The following is a 17,251-nucleotide window of genomic DNA, read 5'->3' as shown; positions in this document are numbered from 1 at the left end:
AAGGAACACTTATAATTTGTTCTGTGCTTTTTAAGCTTTGCAGAGTCAAATAGATAGACATTTTGAAGAATCCTTGCCTGATGATAATAATACTTGACTCTAGATGGTTATGCTGCAATAATTTTGATCTTCTAACTTTAGAATACTATCAACATTGGCTGATGTGCATAATCTATAAAGCACATCAATGTGTATTTGCTCATTTTAGCCCTAACCCCAAATCTCTTTCCCAAACGTGTGTGTGCGTGTGCATACACATGCGTGCACAAACAAATAATTTAGAATCAAATCTTAGTTCTGCTCTACTTCTTTTGTTTTGCTAAAGGATGATGCACTAGAATTTTAGTATTTGTATATAATATACATAGGAATCTGAATATTGTACTAGAATTTTAACTGGGAAAAAATAGGGAGGGATATGTTATGGCTAAGATATACAAGTTCTGAAACTTACATTTAATTTGAAATATGTTTTTTTCCAAAGAGTTTTTGGAAGCTATTTGGGAGTAGGATACATTTGGATAATAACAAGGGAAAGATATTCTGGAATGTGACAGTTAAAATTACATATGCGAGCTATGCCAATGGCTACCCCAAGTGTTGAAACCGAGTAAGAGTTATTGCGTAAATTGGTTCTAGCCCTGTATTGACCACATAAATCTGTTGAATCTGCTTAAATCACATACACGCAATCTTCTTCTAATAGCTTCCTCCTCTCATTTGTGCCAAAAGTGTCCTGCTCCATCTTATTTCTCAAAGCTGTCATTCCAATTCATATGAGAAAATTATTACTTCTTTGAAGTCAGTGAGATCTTTGCCATTGATGGCAGAGGTGCCAGAGTTTAACCCTACATGTTCTGATGAGATTCATCTTGTCTCTGGATAACATAGAGATAACACACACCAGACATGAAAAAAAACGCTTATGAGATACGGAAGTAATGTTAAATCAAAAGTTCACTGCAATTTCTTTTTTACTATGTGTTTTACTCTTATTTATTTTACATTGAATTTATCATTACCATCTTAACTATTTTAACTTTTTAAATGGTGGACAGGAAAAGTGTTTGAAAACCTAGCTTTATACAATTGGTTTTTCTCATCTCGGAACCAAAATATGGTTTAGCAAATGAAACAATTGCATTTAAATAAAAACAGCTGTTCTGCAGAAGTTGAGAGAGAGAAGAAGCAATTCAAGGAGAAAAATAACTTTATTCTCCTGCCAGAACTGTTATTTCTAGAAATGTTTTAATCTAGCTTTCAATTTGGTTGATCCAATGGCTGGTTTTGCTTTCACAGAAATGCAGTGGGCATTGTTCAGCAATAGATGTTCCTTTGCATCCATTTCTTTAATATAAATGGCTTTTTTCAAGGAACACTCTCAATTCCTTACGTGGTTTTGGCTGATTTCACTGATGCTTTCTTAAAAGAATGGCTCAGTTGATTGGGTCCCACAATTATTCATGTAGCAAAAACAAAACATATAAAAAAGTACATTGTACTGCAGCTCATTTACCCTCACTGAAATGTCAAGGTATTATAAAACAGTTTAGTTGAATGAAATGATCTTTCTTTCTGCAAATTATTTCCATGTGTTGGACAAAAATAGTTCTCCGTAGGGTGAAAATTTGTATGTGTTTTTTTATAATGGCAATTTTTTAAAAGAGAGAAAACGTTTCATTTGATGTGGTTAGTGTATGTGTTTCAAATAGTGTGGTTGAAGTTGATGTTGGAACATATACAGTACATATGCCTCAGAAATCCTTTTGCTGTTGTTTTCCTTTTTCGTATCTCCCTGAAAATACTTGGCTTTATGAGGAGTTGCTATTTCATTTTTATCCCATTCTTTTAATGGTGATTGAGAGCAAAACAAAAGGGCATTTCTCCTTCACTGTTCTCTTACGTCCATACTATTCCTGTGAAACCAGTGTATTGTTTATTTATGAATGCATTTAATAAAAGCTTATTAAGACCACAGCCCACACAAGCAATTCTTTATTATATATTTTTTGAATCAACCTAAATTTAAAACCATCTAATATAGCATCTATGTAAAAAGAGCTTAAAAAGCTATTTAAACTCACTTAAAGTTAATCAGCACTGCAGTTTACAGCACATTTTGTAGGATGAAATTCTGCAAAGAAAGATCTGTGAAAATACCCCTTCTTTTCTTCTTCCCAAATAATTTGAACTTAATGGTGAATACTTTTGCAAAGCTCATGTAGCCATCTTTTTGGGCTTAAGCAGCTTTGTGTAGGTTTAGGTAGTCTCCACCAGTCTAAGCCTTGAGATAATAAGCAGCTCAAAGTCATCCAGTAATTTTCATAAAGGGGATGTAAATTGTAAAGAAGAGATGCCTGTGACCAGTAACTCATGTGAAAGGTCTCCACTTGTTTGTTGTTACTTTGTATGTGTCTATTAAACCATATGACGCATGGTACCATCTTAAGGCAATACAGATTGACTTGCTTGTTTATTTTTCATTTCAGGAATACCTAGACCTTAGTGGACCACTGGAACAGTATTCACCTAGCTATCCAGATACCAGGAGTTCCTGTTCTTCAGGGGACGATTCTGTTTTTTCTTCCGATCCCATGTCTTATGAACCTTGCCTCCCTAAGTACCAACATATAAATGGAAGTGTCAAAACATGAAAAGAACTTCTGCCATTCCACAAAGGAATGAAACCACAGCATCTACAGTATTTACCACGTGAAAAAGAGTCTCTTGCTTTAGACCCACAAGATTTTCTTGTACATAAGAAATATAAGGACCAAAGAAAAACCAAAATTGGGGAAAAGTTTGCCTAATTATTGCAAAAAAAGCAGTAGCTTGGAGCATCACCCAATATTATGAAGAGAAGAATTTTCATGGGCCATTTGTGGACACCCATGAGCAAGTTAGCTCTTTGGCCTGAAGCCAAAACAGCCTTTCTAAAGTCAATGGACAAGTTGGACTTGAGGCAAACTTCAGACCAGCCTTCTTTGTGTATTTTGTAATATTTTGAGAAAATATATGTTGACACACACTTACAGAGCACAAATGCAATATATAAGTGCTGGATGTATGTAAATATAATCAAATATGTACAAATATATATTATATATTTACAATGAACTATTTTTTTGTATTGATTTAAAAATGCATCTCCCCCCCTTCGAGGAAATTAATCTTTCTTTTTTTTAAAAAAAGAAACAGCTATTTGTAACTACATTTCTTGCATAAGACTTTTTTTTCCAATTCTCCCTGCCCTTGTCCTCCTCTTCCTTCCCCTCCTCCTCCTTCCCCTCCTTCTTCCTTCAAATCCAAAGGTGAAAAATATTTTACTTTCAGGGAAAATGGTATATCATTAATTTATTAATTAATTGATAATGTACAAAACAATTAATCTTTTATAGGGTTGTGTTATGTTGTAATTTAAATGGCATTTCTATGCAGACAGCACAAAGAACTAGTAGATATATTGCTCAAAAGTTACTAGTTGTCAATTTTTTAAAAGAGAGAAATATTTACAGTATATAACTAATTCTGGAAATTAATGTTCTGATTAACTTGGGTTTCAAACGTTGAATGAGAGGCTGTTGCTTTAACTAAAACCAAAACTCTCAAAAATAAAAATGTGTTCTTTATCAACAAAGTATCTTTTTTCTTACTCTCTTCAATTCTTGCATTGTTACTCTTCAAGATTGCAACTCCTAAAGAACAAGACAGGAAAATAGCCATTTAGAAAAGCATTCTTCTCCCGTTTTCCCAATTTAGATCTAGGAAATTATTTAATGGGGTGGACACTAATAGGGACTGAACAAATTTTAGACATACTTAAAATAAGAATGTACTCTAACTTGTCTGAAATTTTCTACAATCTTAAAGTGTCCTCAGACATGCATTTGGCTAGAAAGTATTGGAAGTCCTCAATTGATGCCCAAATTTCTGTTGCTAAGTGAAACATTTGTTAAGTGAGTTTTGCCCCATTTTATGACCTTTTTTGCCGTAGTTGCTAAGTAAATCCCTGCAGTTTTTAAATTAGTAACACGATGAATCTGGTTTTGACTTTGTTTGTCAGGCCACAAAAGCGTACCACTTGACCCCGGGACAACTGCAACAGTGGCCAAGCATCAGAATTTTGATCACATGCCCATGGGGATGCTGCAACAGTCATCAGTCACTTTTTCTGTGCTGTTGTAACTTTGGTCACTAAATGAACTGTTGTAAGTCCAGGACTACCTGTACAAATACCTGCTTCCTGGCTGTTTTGATATGTAGCACTGTTTTATTAAAGTCATATTAAAGTAACAAAATTGAGAAGGTCGCAATTTCAGAACTTCATTGGAATATCTTTCTTGACGGTTACTTTATATCTATTTATTACAAATCATTACAAATAATTTCACTTATCCAGTCTTAAACATTGATATCTGGCCAGAAATATTAGATCCCTGTTACATGTTTTTCAGAATTAAGAGCATGTTTTCACATTTTTAGACAATTTTAGATTGGTGTTACCATGCAATATGAATGCAGTTCAAACTGACTTATTTAACAAAGGAAAGACAGGGATATATATAAAAATGTCATTTCCCTTTGCATTAACAATCAGAGGTTTTCCACAGGCATTAATGTTAACATTGCAAAATAGATTTCATTCACCTTCGGTTTCTTTTTTTAATTGTACTTTAAACAGTTTCTACATAATGGATATTTTATGGGATGCACAAATAAATTCCAAACTATGTTTGATTACATCAGTCAGTCCATTTATGGTGGCTCGGTGGATGTCTGCATTGGGCAGCACAATCTTTTCTTATATTTCAAAGTTCTCCAATTGCAACACATATGGTTGGTGCTTTCTAATCAAACCATGCCAATATAAGTAAGTAAGCCTCCAGTGTCTGTAGAATGAACATTATATATATTTATAATCTAGATTCATAGAAAATCAGTATGTTTGTCTGATATTTTCTGAACAACTGTGGCCATTTCCAGATTCTTTTTTAAAAACAAATATATATCAAAATCTTTCCCTAAGACATCCACCATTGGAATATTTTTTTTATGTTTTGGCTATATTTTCATTATTATACAGTATTAGGAAACAAACAACAAGCAGAAAATTAAGCAAGCAAGGTAGAATTCACTAGTGATCTCTATATAGTTCAGCTATCATTAAGAAATGCTAATTATGAGTGATATTGATATAACTATCGTTTAACTATCATTAAGAAGTGATAGCTTTGAATAAGGTGATTTAATGTTCCCATTCTCTAGTGGCTTGCTACACGTGGCTAAATTTGACATTCTTGTAAGTTTCTAAGCCTTATGCAGAATATTTACTAACTACAATAACAATCTTAAAGTTCCATCACACATACAATTTCTATAAATTATTCTTTTTTTATTACTTCACAGAAATGCATGCTTTTTAAAGAAAATTTAAGGAAAGGGGAACCTCCTTTTCCCAGAATAGTCTATTCCCTGATTAAACTAGTTACAGTAAAATGGCTATGATATTTTGTTACCCCTAGTTACTGGGTAATTGATTATAATGTTAAAACCTGGACACATTAGGCAGAGTGCTAGCTATTGGCAAGTTATTTTGTTGACCTTTGCATAAGAAGGAAATGAATTGGTTATGGAAATTAATGTAATGAAAATGTTAATGATAAGCTATGGAATTAGCAACAACCAAGCTTTATTGGGCATACTGCATTAAAATCATACAATGCCGTCTTAAGTGCTATATGTGATATTTTATCCCATGTTACTCCAGAAATAACTATTATTATTTTATATTGATAGACTCATGAAAGAGCTGCAAGGTTTTTTCACAGATGTCCCTACTTTGGAAGTGCAGTGGCATTAAAAGAAAAAGATCGTACAGAAAGACTTTAAACTGCCAAGATTCACTTTTACATTTTGGAAAAGCCAGTGACCAAGATGGACTAGTTTGTCTAGACATTTATTTCTGGCATAGGTTAATATTTTAGATCTATAGTCAGTAGAATATAGTACTCCTTCCTCAGATTCTGTTGCCACAGAGATGTATAAACTGGAAAGTAAATATTACATTTGGGAATGTAAGCTCAATGCCAGCCCATGAGATGACCACACGGGCGTTGGAGTAAATATACTTAAGGCTGTCAGATGATTTAGCATTATCTTGTCCTGAGAACAGATTTAGTCGAGAGATGTACTTTTAAAGCACAACTTGTCCAGGTAGCTACCCACACAAAAAAAAACCCTAATTTATAACTTGAATCGTTTATACATAGCCACAATTAACAAAAAAGCAATGGCGAGAACACTCACCACTATTTCTGGATTTAGAACAGAGAAGGAGAAACAATGGAACAAAGAACAATGATTGACACAATTCAACTGTTTTTCTTCTTTCTAAAGAGTTTTCTGATATTGGTAACAAAACAGTCATCTCAGGAGTTACATCCTTGAATCCCTGTGGCTGAATAATCTATTTCCAGTATTAATGTGGGTGAAGACTATAATAATAATAATAATAATTTTATTTGTTAGCTGCAACCCTCTCCCGAAGGACTCGGGGCGGCGTACAATCAAAGCAAATAAAATACAGATAAAGACAAACATACATACACAAGAACAAAGACATATACATGTGCATGGAGGAGGTAGACTAATGAGTGAAAACAATTAAAAAACACAATTTAAAATCCCATTGAATAAAATTACCGAATTAAAAAACCCGTCAGGAGCGTTATGAAGTTATGAAGTTATGGTTGAGCCAGGCCAGCTATTTGGAATAGGTGGGTCTTGAGCTTTACACGGAAGGAGCGGAGGTCAGTGGTGGTCCTAATATCCGGAGGGAGGACTGATTGTGTAGTGCAGTGATTATGGTACTGGATTGGGAGATTGCTCCAATAGGGGTCCGACATCTGACTTTAGACCGGCCTCTCCCTCTTCCTCCTTCCCTCCCTCCCTCCCTTGGTCTAGTGGTTAAGGCACGAGGCTAGAAAGCAAGAGTTCATGAGTTCAAATCCCACCTTAGCCATAAAAGCCAGCTGAGTGATGGGCCAGACATTCACTTTCAGCTCAACCCACTTCACAATATTGCCATGGGGACAACAGAAGAAAGGTATGTTGGATATGTTTGTAAAAATAATAAATCCAGAATATAAATAAATAATAAGTTGGCCACTTTGACATGTTAGAGAAAAGCCACCATAAATTTAACAAATAATAAATGGCCAAAAAAGTCCCCACCACAACTTTCCTTTTTATTAATTGGCTGAGGTATATACTGCTAGTGGTGTGTGCAATTGATTGTACAGTATTAACTCTTTACTATTTAATTACACATAAACTGTCTGGACTGACAGTGTTTACCATTAGCTTTGATGGCAACACTTCAAAAAGTGACATCCTTGAAAATAGAAATAATATAATAGGTACCTTGTTTGTTTGCACAGCTTATTTCTCTACTCAGTGACAGCCAAGTCATTCACAAAATTGATGTCCAAATTCACCTCCACCTACTTAAAAAAACACAGAATGTCTCCAAAGCAGAATTTGGCCAGATCTGCTACATACCTGGTATAAATGTGCTGTAACTGAGAAGAAAATAGGAGAGGGTAATTGATGGTTGGTTTGATAATTTTTAAATGTGGAGCCGTTAGAAAGCTATATAAAGCAATGGAGATATTTAATATGACTGAATTATTACTTTTACCACGGTTCTTGGATAAAAATGAAGAAAGAAGAGAAGATGGTGATAATCCAAAAAGTGAAGTGCAAAAGGAAGAGTAATTTATTTTCTTTAAAGGGACTTTAGTATATTCTTGTAAGTTTGAACTTATTTCAATAATGACCCAAGATTCAGAAATGTCTTAAGCGAAAAATAATCTTTCTTCACCATGATGGTGGGGACAGCATTGAAAATGTAGTTTTCATTTACAAAACAATGTATTCCAGAACTGGTGTCTGAGGAAAGTACAGTATATTTCACTGACTCATTATGGAACTGACACTAGTTTTTTCCTTTCCTTTCCTTCCCTTCTCTTCCCTTATCATATTTTCTTTTCTTTTTCTCTTCTTCTTCAAATTTATTTGATTTGACAAAAGAGGGAAATATATTGTTTACATGCTTTTTGGAAAAAACAAACCAACCACCTTCTTTGAGCAACAATGTTTCATAAGAGCTGTGGTGACGTATTGGTTAGAATGCAGTACTACAGGCTATTTTTGCTGACAGCCGACTGCTAGCAGTTTGATTCCCACCGGCCCAAGGTTGACTCAACCTTCCATCCTTCCGAGGTCAGTAAAATGAGGAGCCAGATTGTTGGTGGCAATATGCTACCACTTAGAGAGGGCTGTAAAATACTGCAGAAGCGGTATAGAAGTCTAGCTGCTATTGCTATTTGGCATAAAACAGATTTTGGTACTAGCCAATTCTTTACAGGCAGCCCTCAACTTATAGCCATTCATTTAGCGATCATTTGAAGTTACAACAGCATTGGAAAAAGTGGCTTACAACCTCTACTCATTCTTACAAATATCAGAGCATCCCCCATGTGATCAAAATATGGGTGTTTGGAGCTGGTATGTATTTATAATAGTATGTGATGTTATGTGAAGGTGGCCATTTGTGAGCTGGCTTCTGACAACAAAAGTCAATGGTAGAAGTTAGATTTGCTGAATGAGATGCGATAAGAATTCACTTAGCAACCATGGCAAAAAAAGTCATAAAATCAGGCAGGACTCATTTAACAGCCACCTTCTTAGAAAAGGAAATTGTGGTCACAATTATGGTTGTGAGTTTATGACTACATATATTGATTACTTCCTAGCTTGCAAGTTTTCCATCTATTGATGGAATTTCAGGCGATCAGAAATTTCAATAGCCATGAAACCATTTAAAATCAATAACTCATCCTTCCATCCTTCCGAGGTCAGTAAAATGAGGAGCCAGATTGTTGGTGGCAATATGCTGCCAGGTAGAGAGGGCTGTAAAATACTGCAGAAGTGGTATATAAGTCTAGCTGCTATTGCTATTTGGCATAAAACAGATTTTGGCACCAGCCAATTCTTTGCAGGCAGTCCTAAATGAAAAAAACTCACTTCATAAAATTGTTTAAACAAATGGTCAGCTAAGACATGTTCCACAAAATTCCAGCAGTAAAATGAGATCCAGAAATAACTTTATTGTAACTAACAACAAGATGTTTTACTAAAAAAGCTCAATTTTAATTTGCTTCTAAATAATTGTAAGGCAGTACTCAAATATCCCCACAATAAATGAGAAACGGCTCAAAGAATAATAATAATTCTCTCAAACCATCGTGGGGTTTAGAAAAGTATGAAGGGACTTAACTCTGATAAATTCCAACATTTGAGAAGGAAATAAGAAAGTGATATTAGTTCAGCCAAATTTGGAGAAGCAGATTTTTTTATCTGTCAGCAACCCTGTTAAAAACAGGCAAGCCTTCTTAGTCTTTACTAAAGGTAGTATCACACTATGTGTGGCAGCATCATTCAACTTCTAGATGATGGAGAACATGTTCTCTTTCAAGGCTAATGAATGTAGACAGGGAAGATTTATGTCAGAAATGATGATATGCCTATGGAATGGTTTTTGTTTGGACTCTATGAAGTAATAAGTATGTCAGTTCACAAATTTGGAACATTTTTACCACCAAAATTCATCTTAATGGCGTTTCTCCACCAATCTATTATCTTTGGTAAGATTTTTGATGGCTCAGTTTTTGCACTATAAGTGTTTGAGTTCAGTTTTATTGTTTGTTTGTTTGTTTATTTGGATTTATATGCCGCCCTTCTCCAAAAGGACTCAGGGCGGCGTACAACATTAAAAAAACATACATCCCAAAAGTTTTTAAAAAATTAAATCTGATAGTGACTCTTTTTGGTGCAGGTGGAAGTCTTTTAAATAAATTCATAAACAACATGAAAGCATACAATCTCCTACTTCATTCTCCTCATGTTTGCTGATTGTAATGTCTTAAGAAAATGTCTATGGAGATTCTCAATCATCGAGGTCACGGTTGTCCCAAAGGTGCTTTTTTCAAGAGGCAACTGGACTTTTTGGTTTTTCTTTGAAGAGGTTTCACTTCTCATCCAAGAAGCTTCTTCAGCCAAGAGGAGAAGCGAAATGTCTTCTTGGATGACAAGCGAAACATGTTAAAGAAAAACCAAAAAGTCTAGTTGCCTCTTTATAAAAACATCTTTGGGAGACCTTAAGAAAATGTTTTTCAGAATTAGTGGTGAACTAGGAAACAAACTTCAAATTCAAGGCTTTGAAACTTGAATTTCAAGTTGGAAGCTAACTTCTGTGAAGTCTCAATAACTAGAATGAGGGTTTATACCACACATTCTGAGTTGTTTAACTTTCTGATAGATGGCAAGGATGGTCCTGTAACTTTGATTTTTGTAGAAATACATAACTTTTTTGATATGGGGGACAATAGAAGAAGAAAAAATAAGTCAGGTGATCAGCAAGTTGATGATGCTACATTGAAGCTTCCATTATGCTACTTGCTGGATATGAACAAGAATTCTATTGAAAAGCAACAAGTACTGTAGTGATATTCTGTACAAAGAATTTCTTTTGCAAAATGTTTTTGTCATCTCATAGCACAGCAATTCTCAAAGGGCAATTTATCTTTCTGACCCATATAGGTGGAACCACTAATTGCCCGAAAGAGTTATCTGGCTAACCCAGATATGGGCAATAAAACTGAAGAAAACTCTACCAAGCTCCAATTTTTCCACTTTATGAATACCGGCTGTTGTTCTTTTGAACTTCATATATATTAGTGTATGCCAAGGCACACTCAGACCTGGTGAGCAAGCATCTAGACACAATCGTATAAGGAATTGTTCATAACAGATTAGTGACAGGAAGGCTGCTGTCAACAGGCAAATCTGTTTGGCATGCTGCAAAGCAAAGTATTTTATGACTAGGCACGTCTCCCACATGGCAGCTATTCTACCTTGTGTCCTTAAAACTCTAAATGTGCTTTCAGCTCCAAAGATTTGTCCACTTGTGGAATATATAGTTAAGTATATATAAACATGTTTGTACATGAGGGAGTTTATGCAAACTTGACACTCTTGATGTCTTGATGTGCAATCTATGTTATAAACGATCAAATTTGAATCACTTGTGGATAGCATTAGATGCCAGTGTGATGACATGGCAGTATTGGGGGAAGGGATTTCCTTCCTACTGTGTAAAAATGTTATCCACCATTTTGAATTATATAAACCTATTCAGTGGCATGAAAATTGTCCCCCTTCCTGGTTTTTTCATTCCACCCACCTACAGTCAACATCATGAAACTCACCAATTCTTCTCAAGTTGTTCCAGTATCAAAACAGGAAGGATGACACCGTTCTGTGACCTCATTATTAGGGCAGAAAAATATATGCATATTGTAACAGAACAATTTATCTCAGCATATGACAGTAGCTGTGAGAAATAGCTCACTCATATTCTTGGCTCTTTCTGGAACTCTGCTTTCTAGAAACCAGTATAATCTAAGCTGAATACCATTTCAAAAATAAATGAATCTCAAAAATAGCTGCATCAGAAGTCATTTTAATTAGGAATCTGAATCTCTCCCCCCCGGGAGTCAATATGCCACTTATTGTCAGCATTCAAATTCCCTTGAATATTTATTGATTTTGGACATATGGTACTTTATATATACAACTTTCACATTCAATGTTTTAATATTTTGTAAATTTGCTTGTAGAATGGTCTAAGCTGCCTAGAATTGCTTGGCAATGAGATGGTCAGCATATAAATTTAATAAGCAAGTAAAAAATAAATGCACTGATATCCAGGTCCTCAAAGCTCTCTTTCATAGGCAATATGTGAAAATATTGGATCTGAAAACAGAGAGCATACCTAGATCAGTCTGGAATGGTCAGACAGACACTAATCCTCACTTGACAGGTCCCATTATGCTTTGTTCAGCAGTAAATCGGTTGTTTCCCAGGTGCGATTCAAGGTACTAATTATGACCTTTAAAGCGATCCATGGCTTAGGCCCAGGGTACCTGCGAGACCACCTACTGCCACCAGTAGCCTCCCACCGTCCAGTGCGATCCCACAGAGTTGGCCTCGTCAAGGTGCCATCGGCCAGACAGTGTCGGCTAGTGACCCCCAGGGGGAGAGCATTCTCTGTGGGAGCGCCTTCCCTCTGGAATGAGCTGCCCCCGGAGCTTCACATAATCCCTGACCTCCGGTCCTTCCGACGTGCCCTAAAAAGTTGGCTTTTCCAGCAAGCTGGCCTGGCCTGTTAATTTTATCTAATTTTTAAATGTTAGTGTTATATTAATTCGGTTTGTTTCTTGGATTGTTTCTAATTTTCTTTTAAGTTTTGTAATATGTGTTTTTTAATGCTGTACACTGCCCTGAGTCCTTTGAGAGAAGGGCGGCATATAAATCCAATAAAACAAACAAACAAACAATAAATCTGATACTGAATATTTAGATTGTACAAAGCAGAAATTCATTACCTTGAGAGACAGATTTCTTTTAAGTCCTTCTAAGATGATATATTACAGGTTTTGCAATGCCACATGACTGTGTATGACAATAACTTTACTCTTTCAATCAATCAGAATAGAGCCGGAAGGGACCTTGAAAGTCTTCTAGTCCAATCCAATATGTTTTCACTTTATCCAATAACTTTTAATATTTAATTACTCAATATACTTTGGTTTACTTTTAAATGTAGAAAGTTTATTTTCAATTTGTGTAACACCATGAGAAATAAATTGTGATATATGGCATAAAAGCTTTTTCAAATTTAGAAATCTTCACACAAATACAATGGTCTTGAAAATTAAGAATATTGTATACACTCCTGGAATTTCTATCACCATTCTAGTTTCAATAGTCTCTTGGGGTCATTTTGACAAATTCTTTCTCTGGTTTTCTCTTGTCTTCTCTTTTCTCTCCCTCCCTCTTTGCCTTTCTCAGTTCTTCTTGCTTGCAAGGCTTTCCTTTTTTTCCCTTTCCCTTCAAACGTTTAGAAAAGTGTATGTGTGCTGTAGGGCAAAATTGCAGTTTGCATCCAGCATCTCAATTTCTTCAAGAATCTTTGGATGCTTTGTTGACTGCTTTGAGATCAACCAGAGATATGAAAACGCAGTTTCCTTAATAGCATGCCTGACTGCTTGGAAAAATATTTTTAAAGGCAAAAGAAAAGAGAAGCATTTCTACATACAGAAAGAGAGAGAACTTTACAATGAAAGAAAAGAAGACCTGAATATTAAACTTTAGAGCTAATCAAGATTGGATTTGAAGCAAAAAGTATTTCAGATTGTGTTGGGTGCATTTGGTTCAACTGGCAGACAGAACATTCAAGCTTTTACATTCTCCAAATTCATTTTTGTTTTCAGATCTGCAGCCCTGCTCGACCCTATTGTGTGTGTGTGTGTGTGTGTGTGTGTTCATATTCTTATTTTTCAGCATAACACATGAGATAATTTTGCCTTCCAGCTTCTTCATGGTAATTTCTGCAGACCTGAGTTTATGTAAATTGATATCTTTCTTGCCCTTAATATTGGGTGAACCATGGACAATTAAATAATACTGAACATTTGATACAGCAACCATTGCACACTGACACTAAACTGTAGTGACCAAATGATAAGTGTGCATAGCGCTCCATTGTACAATTTTTATAGAAAGTTTAAAGCAGCCAAATATCAGAAGCAAACATGGTTGATTTTTCACAATGCCAACTCCATTTATTGCTTGGTGGCTTCTTTAATAATAATGATTTCTAAGGAGCTTTGCCGGGTGCACCATTGTAGACATAATACCTGTTAAATTAATACCTATTAAAATACCTGTTAAATTAATACCTATTAAAATAGTCAGTAAAAGCAGTCTACTGAGAGGCAGAAGAGTTTGGTGAAGCGTTGGCAGAAAATGAGGTTTGTTTTATTCCTGAGCATCACCAATAGTTTTTTTCCCTTTTAAATTCTTTGTTCCGTGCTCTCTAAAAAAAATAATTATCATGATTTCTCTGTTTCAACTCCTATAACTACAGACCAGTGACGTGCGGTGAGGTTTATGTCTGGTGAGGCTGGTGATGTCATCAGGAAGGCGGGGAATTCTTAACAAGGCGCCAGCCACGACTCGGTTTCCAGGGTCCTTTCACGAGCCAGCTAGCAGGGAAACGGTAGCCGACGGTCCAAAAACTCCATCACACTTTCTGCTTTCGCAAGCAACTTCCTATAAACCTGCCATTGCTCAGTGCGAGGAGGGGAGCCGCTCCCGCATGCGGATTTGCCCTGGAACATGAGCTCTGGTGTCAGAACCCAACAGAAGGCGGGAAATGGGACGTGTGCAGGAGGGAGGCTGAGGCTAGAGGAGCCCCCTGCACCTCCCTCTCTACTGCACACGTGGTCCCATTCCCCGCCTTCCTGAGTCAACATGAAGGGGACCGCGGCTCGCACAGTCCCATTCCCCGAGGCTCCTCAGCGCCTTTTCCCTTTTCCCTTTTTTTTCATGATGAGAGCGGTGAGGCTCTGCCTCCCCTGCCTCCCTTGACCGTACGTCCCTGCTACAGACTCTGTAAAGAGTTGGAGTACTTGGGAGCAATTGATAACCTATATTAAATGGTTACATTTAAAATCACAAAAAGAGTCAAGAGATTCAAATTAGCCCCTTGTAAAAATTTGGAAAATCTCCTGTCTGTTAATCCCAGCCTGGCATTCCTCACTAAAATAGCTACACCTTCATTTTTGCAAATGATTGGAAAATAGTTGCTCTATAAAAGTTTATGTAATTAAAATGTGTCCATATTTCTCCAATAATCATATAGTTAAAAGGGTTAACTTTCTACTGCTGTTCATTGTCCACCCTTTTCCTTATTCAACCTTGAATATTACTGAGAAATACTGGTAATCTGAAAAGCTTTGAATGCTCAGATTATAACTCTGAGGCCAAATATTAGTATTCCTACTATAATTTGGACAATTTGCTTACAATTCTTCATCAAGATTCCCAGTCCTTAAAAAGTTAGTGAATTATTACAAACATAAAATTGTTACGTCACAGGATGTGTCCCAAGAGTTGAACATTATTTAACTACATATACAAATACCAATGAATAAAAGGTTTTATTTTTAGATGACCAGAGATGTTTCCACAGTCCTAAACCAGCATATAAATTTACAGATAAAATGCTATTTTGGCAACTACGAGGCTGTTATGAACTGGGAGAAAGCTGAGACCCCACATGCTGTATTTTAAATTGGCTTTTCATGCAACCACAATCCCAAGTGACTTCATTGGCACTTACACCTCTGGAGAATTGGAGGGATTTCAGTTTAGCTAACACATTTAATTGCTTATTCATAAATTAAATCTAGAAGGTTTCGCATATGTCATTTGTAACTCATTGTAACCTCCTCCTACTCAAGGAACAGCTAGACTTACAATTACTCGATTGCTCATTCTAGTGACATGGCAAATAGCAAGTAATCATAACTCTGGAGAGGGGAAGATAAGCTCCTTTATACCTTCTGGTCTCTCAATTATTCTTATCTGTATCCATTGTATCAGTGGTAGCTAGCAAATAGTCTTCAATAGAAAATATCTTGAACTCCAAGTTGACAGATACCATAAACAAGCAATAGCATGCTATGGGAGCTGCAGAAGAATGCATGCTATGAATTCTTTGACCCAGATAGTGAGCAAGCTAGGGGGGGGAAACCCTGTGTTTTAAAAGTTTCATTCTGATAGGATTCAGGCAGATTTCTTTGGCATTTCTAGGCAAAAGGTAGACAAAGAAAAGTTGCTTTATTTTTAGTTTCTTTTCTACCAAATAAAGCCCGATTAAGTTAGCCAAAGGGCATGGAAATCATAAGTTTAAAAATGAGTACAAAAACTTGTACAGAATTTCCTTCCATGTCACTATTTAGGAACATGGTTTAATTTTAACTATACTTGTAATCAAAGTCTATCCATTTAAAATCAACACACTTAGTCATTAATAAGAAGATAGGGACTATGATCTTAATAGTCAAGTTCCACTAACAATAGTGGAATTAGTCTATGACTTTCCTAAACCTCTAGTTAACTAATATGCAAAATGCATATACTGTAGTATAAAGGAAATAAGTATGTATGTCAGCCTAATCATATCAATTATCTGCTCGGGAATGTGGAATATGTTCTAATCCACTTGAGGAATGTGCATACATGTCAAAGCTATTGGTCAGTTTAGAAGACACGTAGGCATTCATTTGCTGCTATTGAACCTCTGTACTTTTTCTGGGTAACATTATTGACATATGATAAAGTAACTGTAGTCTGTTACATTAATATAATAGTACATTTTTACATTCATATAATAATACATTTGTTAGTCTTCAGCCTTTTTTGCTTTCCCATCACATTATTTCACCCTTGGTATGTTTTTTGCCTGTTCAAATGGCAGGGAAGTCATTTCCAGCCAGGTAGCTTTAGGATTCATTGCAGAAAAATAATATAGAACTTAGTGGTATTTTGAAGCAGAACTAAAAGTTCTGGATAGGAACAAATAATGACAATGAATCATGCTGTTCATCCACAGCAATGTTGACATACTCTACTTACCAATGAAAATAGGTGGACATGGAATGTTGCAACTACACCGGACACCTAAAGAAGAAGAAGACACCTGAAGAAGAAGAAGAAGAAGAAGAAGAAGAAGAAGAAGAAGAAGAAGAAGAAGAAGAAGAAGAAGAAGAAGAGGAGGAGGAGGAGGAGGAGGAGGAGGAGGAGGAGGAGGAGGAGGAGGAGGAGGAGGAAGAAGAAGAAAAAGAAGACACCAGAAGAAGAAGAAGACACCAGAAGAAGAAGAAGAAGAAGAAGAAGAAGAAGAAGAAGAAGAAGAAGAAGAAGAAGAAGAAGAGGAGGAGGAGGAGGAGGAGGAGGAGGAAGAGGAGGAGGAGGAGGAGGAGGAGGAGGAAGAAGAAGAAGAAGAAGGAGGAGGAGGAGGAGGAGGAGGAGAAGAAGAAGAAGAAGAAGAAGAAGAAGAAGAAGAAGAAGAAGAAGAAGAAGAAGAAGAAGAAGAAGAAGAAGAAGAAGAAGAAGAAGAAGCAGCAGCAGTAGCAGCAGCACTGGAAGAATATCTAAAAGACGGTGAAGATGATGCAACAAAGCTAGTGCATAATGAATTCTTACTAAATACCAAAGAGGTTAAACTGACCTATGAGAAAGATGAAACCAAGAACAGAAAAGAGACATGGCAAAGCAA

General features: G+C 36.0%; 1 protein-coding gene across 3 annotated transcripts in view; it reads left to right on the top strand.

Annotated features, from left to right (window-relative positions):
* Window positions 1–3,640, top strand: part of FGFR2 (fibroblast growth factor receptor 2) — a 126,089-nt gene extending 122,449 nt beyond the window's left edge. For all 3 annotated transcript variants that reach the window (XM_081955667.1, XM_081955666.1, XM_081955665.1), the window contains one exon: window positions 2,490–3,640. In XM_081955667.1, the coding sequence (XP_081811793.1) occupies window positions 2,490–2,654 (165 nt within the window). In that variant the 3' untranslated portion in view covers window positions 2,655–3,640. The remainder of the gene's footprint in view (window positions 1–2,489) is intronic.
* Window positions 3,641–17,251: the final 13,611 nt, after the last annotated feature.

Source organism: Natrix helvetica (genome assembly GCF_964273705.1).
Source record: "Natrix helvetica genome assembly, chromosome: 5".
Classification (NCBI taxonomy): Eukaryota; Metazoa; Chordata; class Lepidosauria; order Squamata; family Natricidae; genus Natrix; species Natrix helvetica.
Note: the sequence above shows the minus strand (reverse complement) of the source record. Positions and strands in the feature narration are given on the sequence as shown.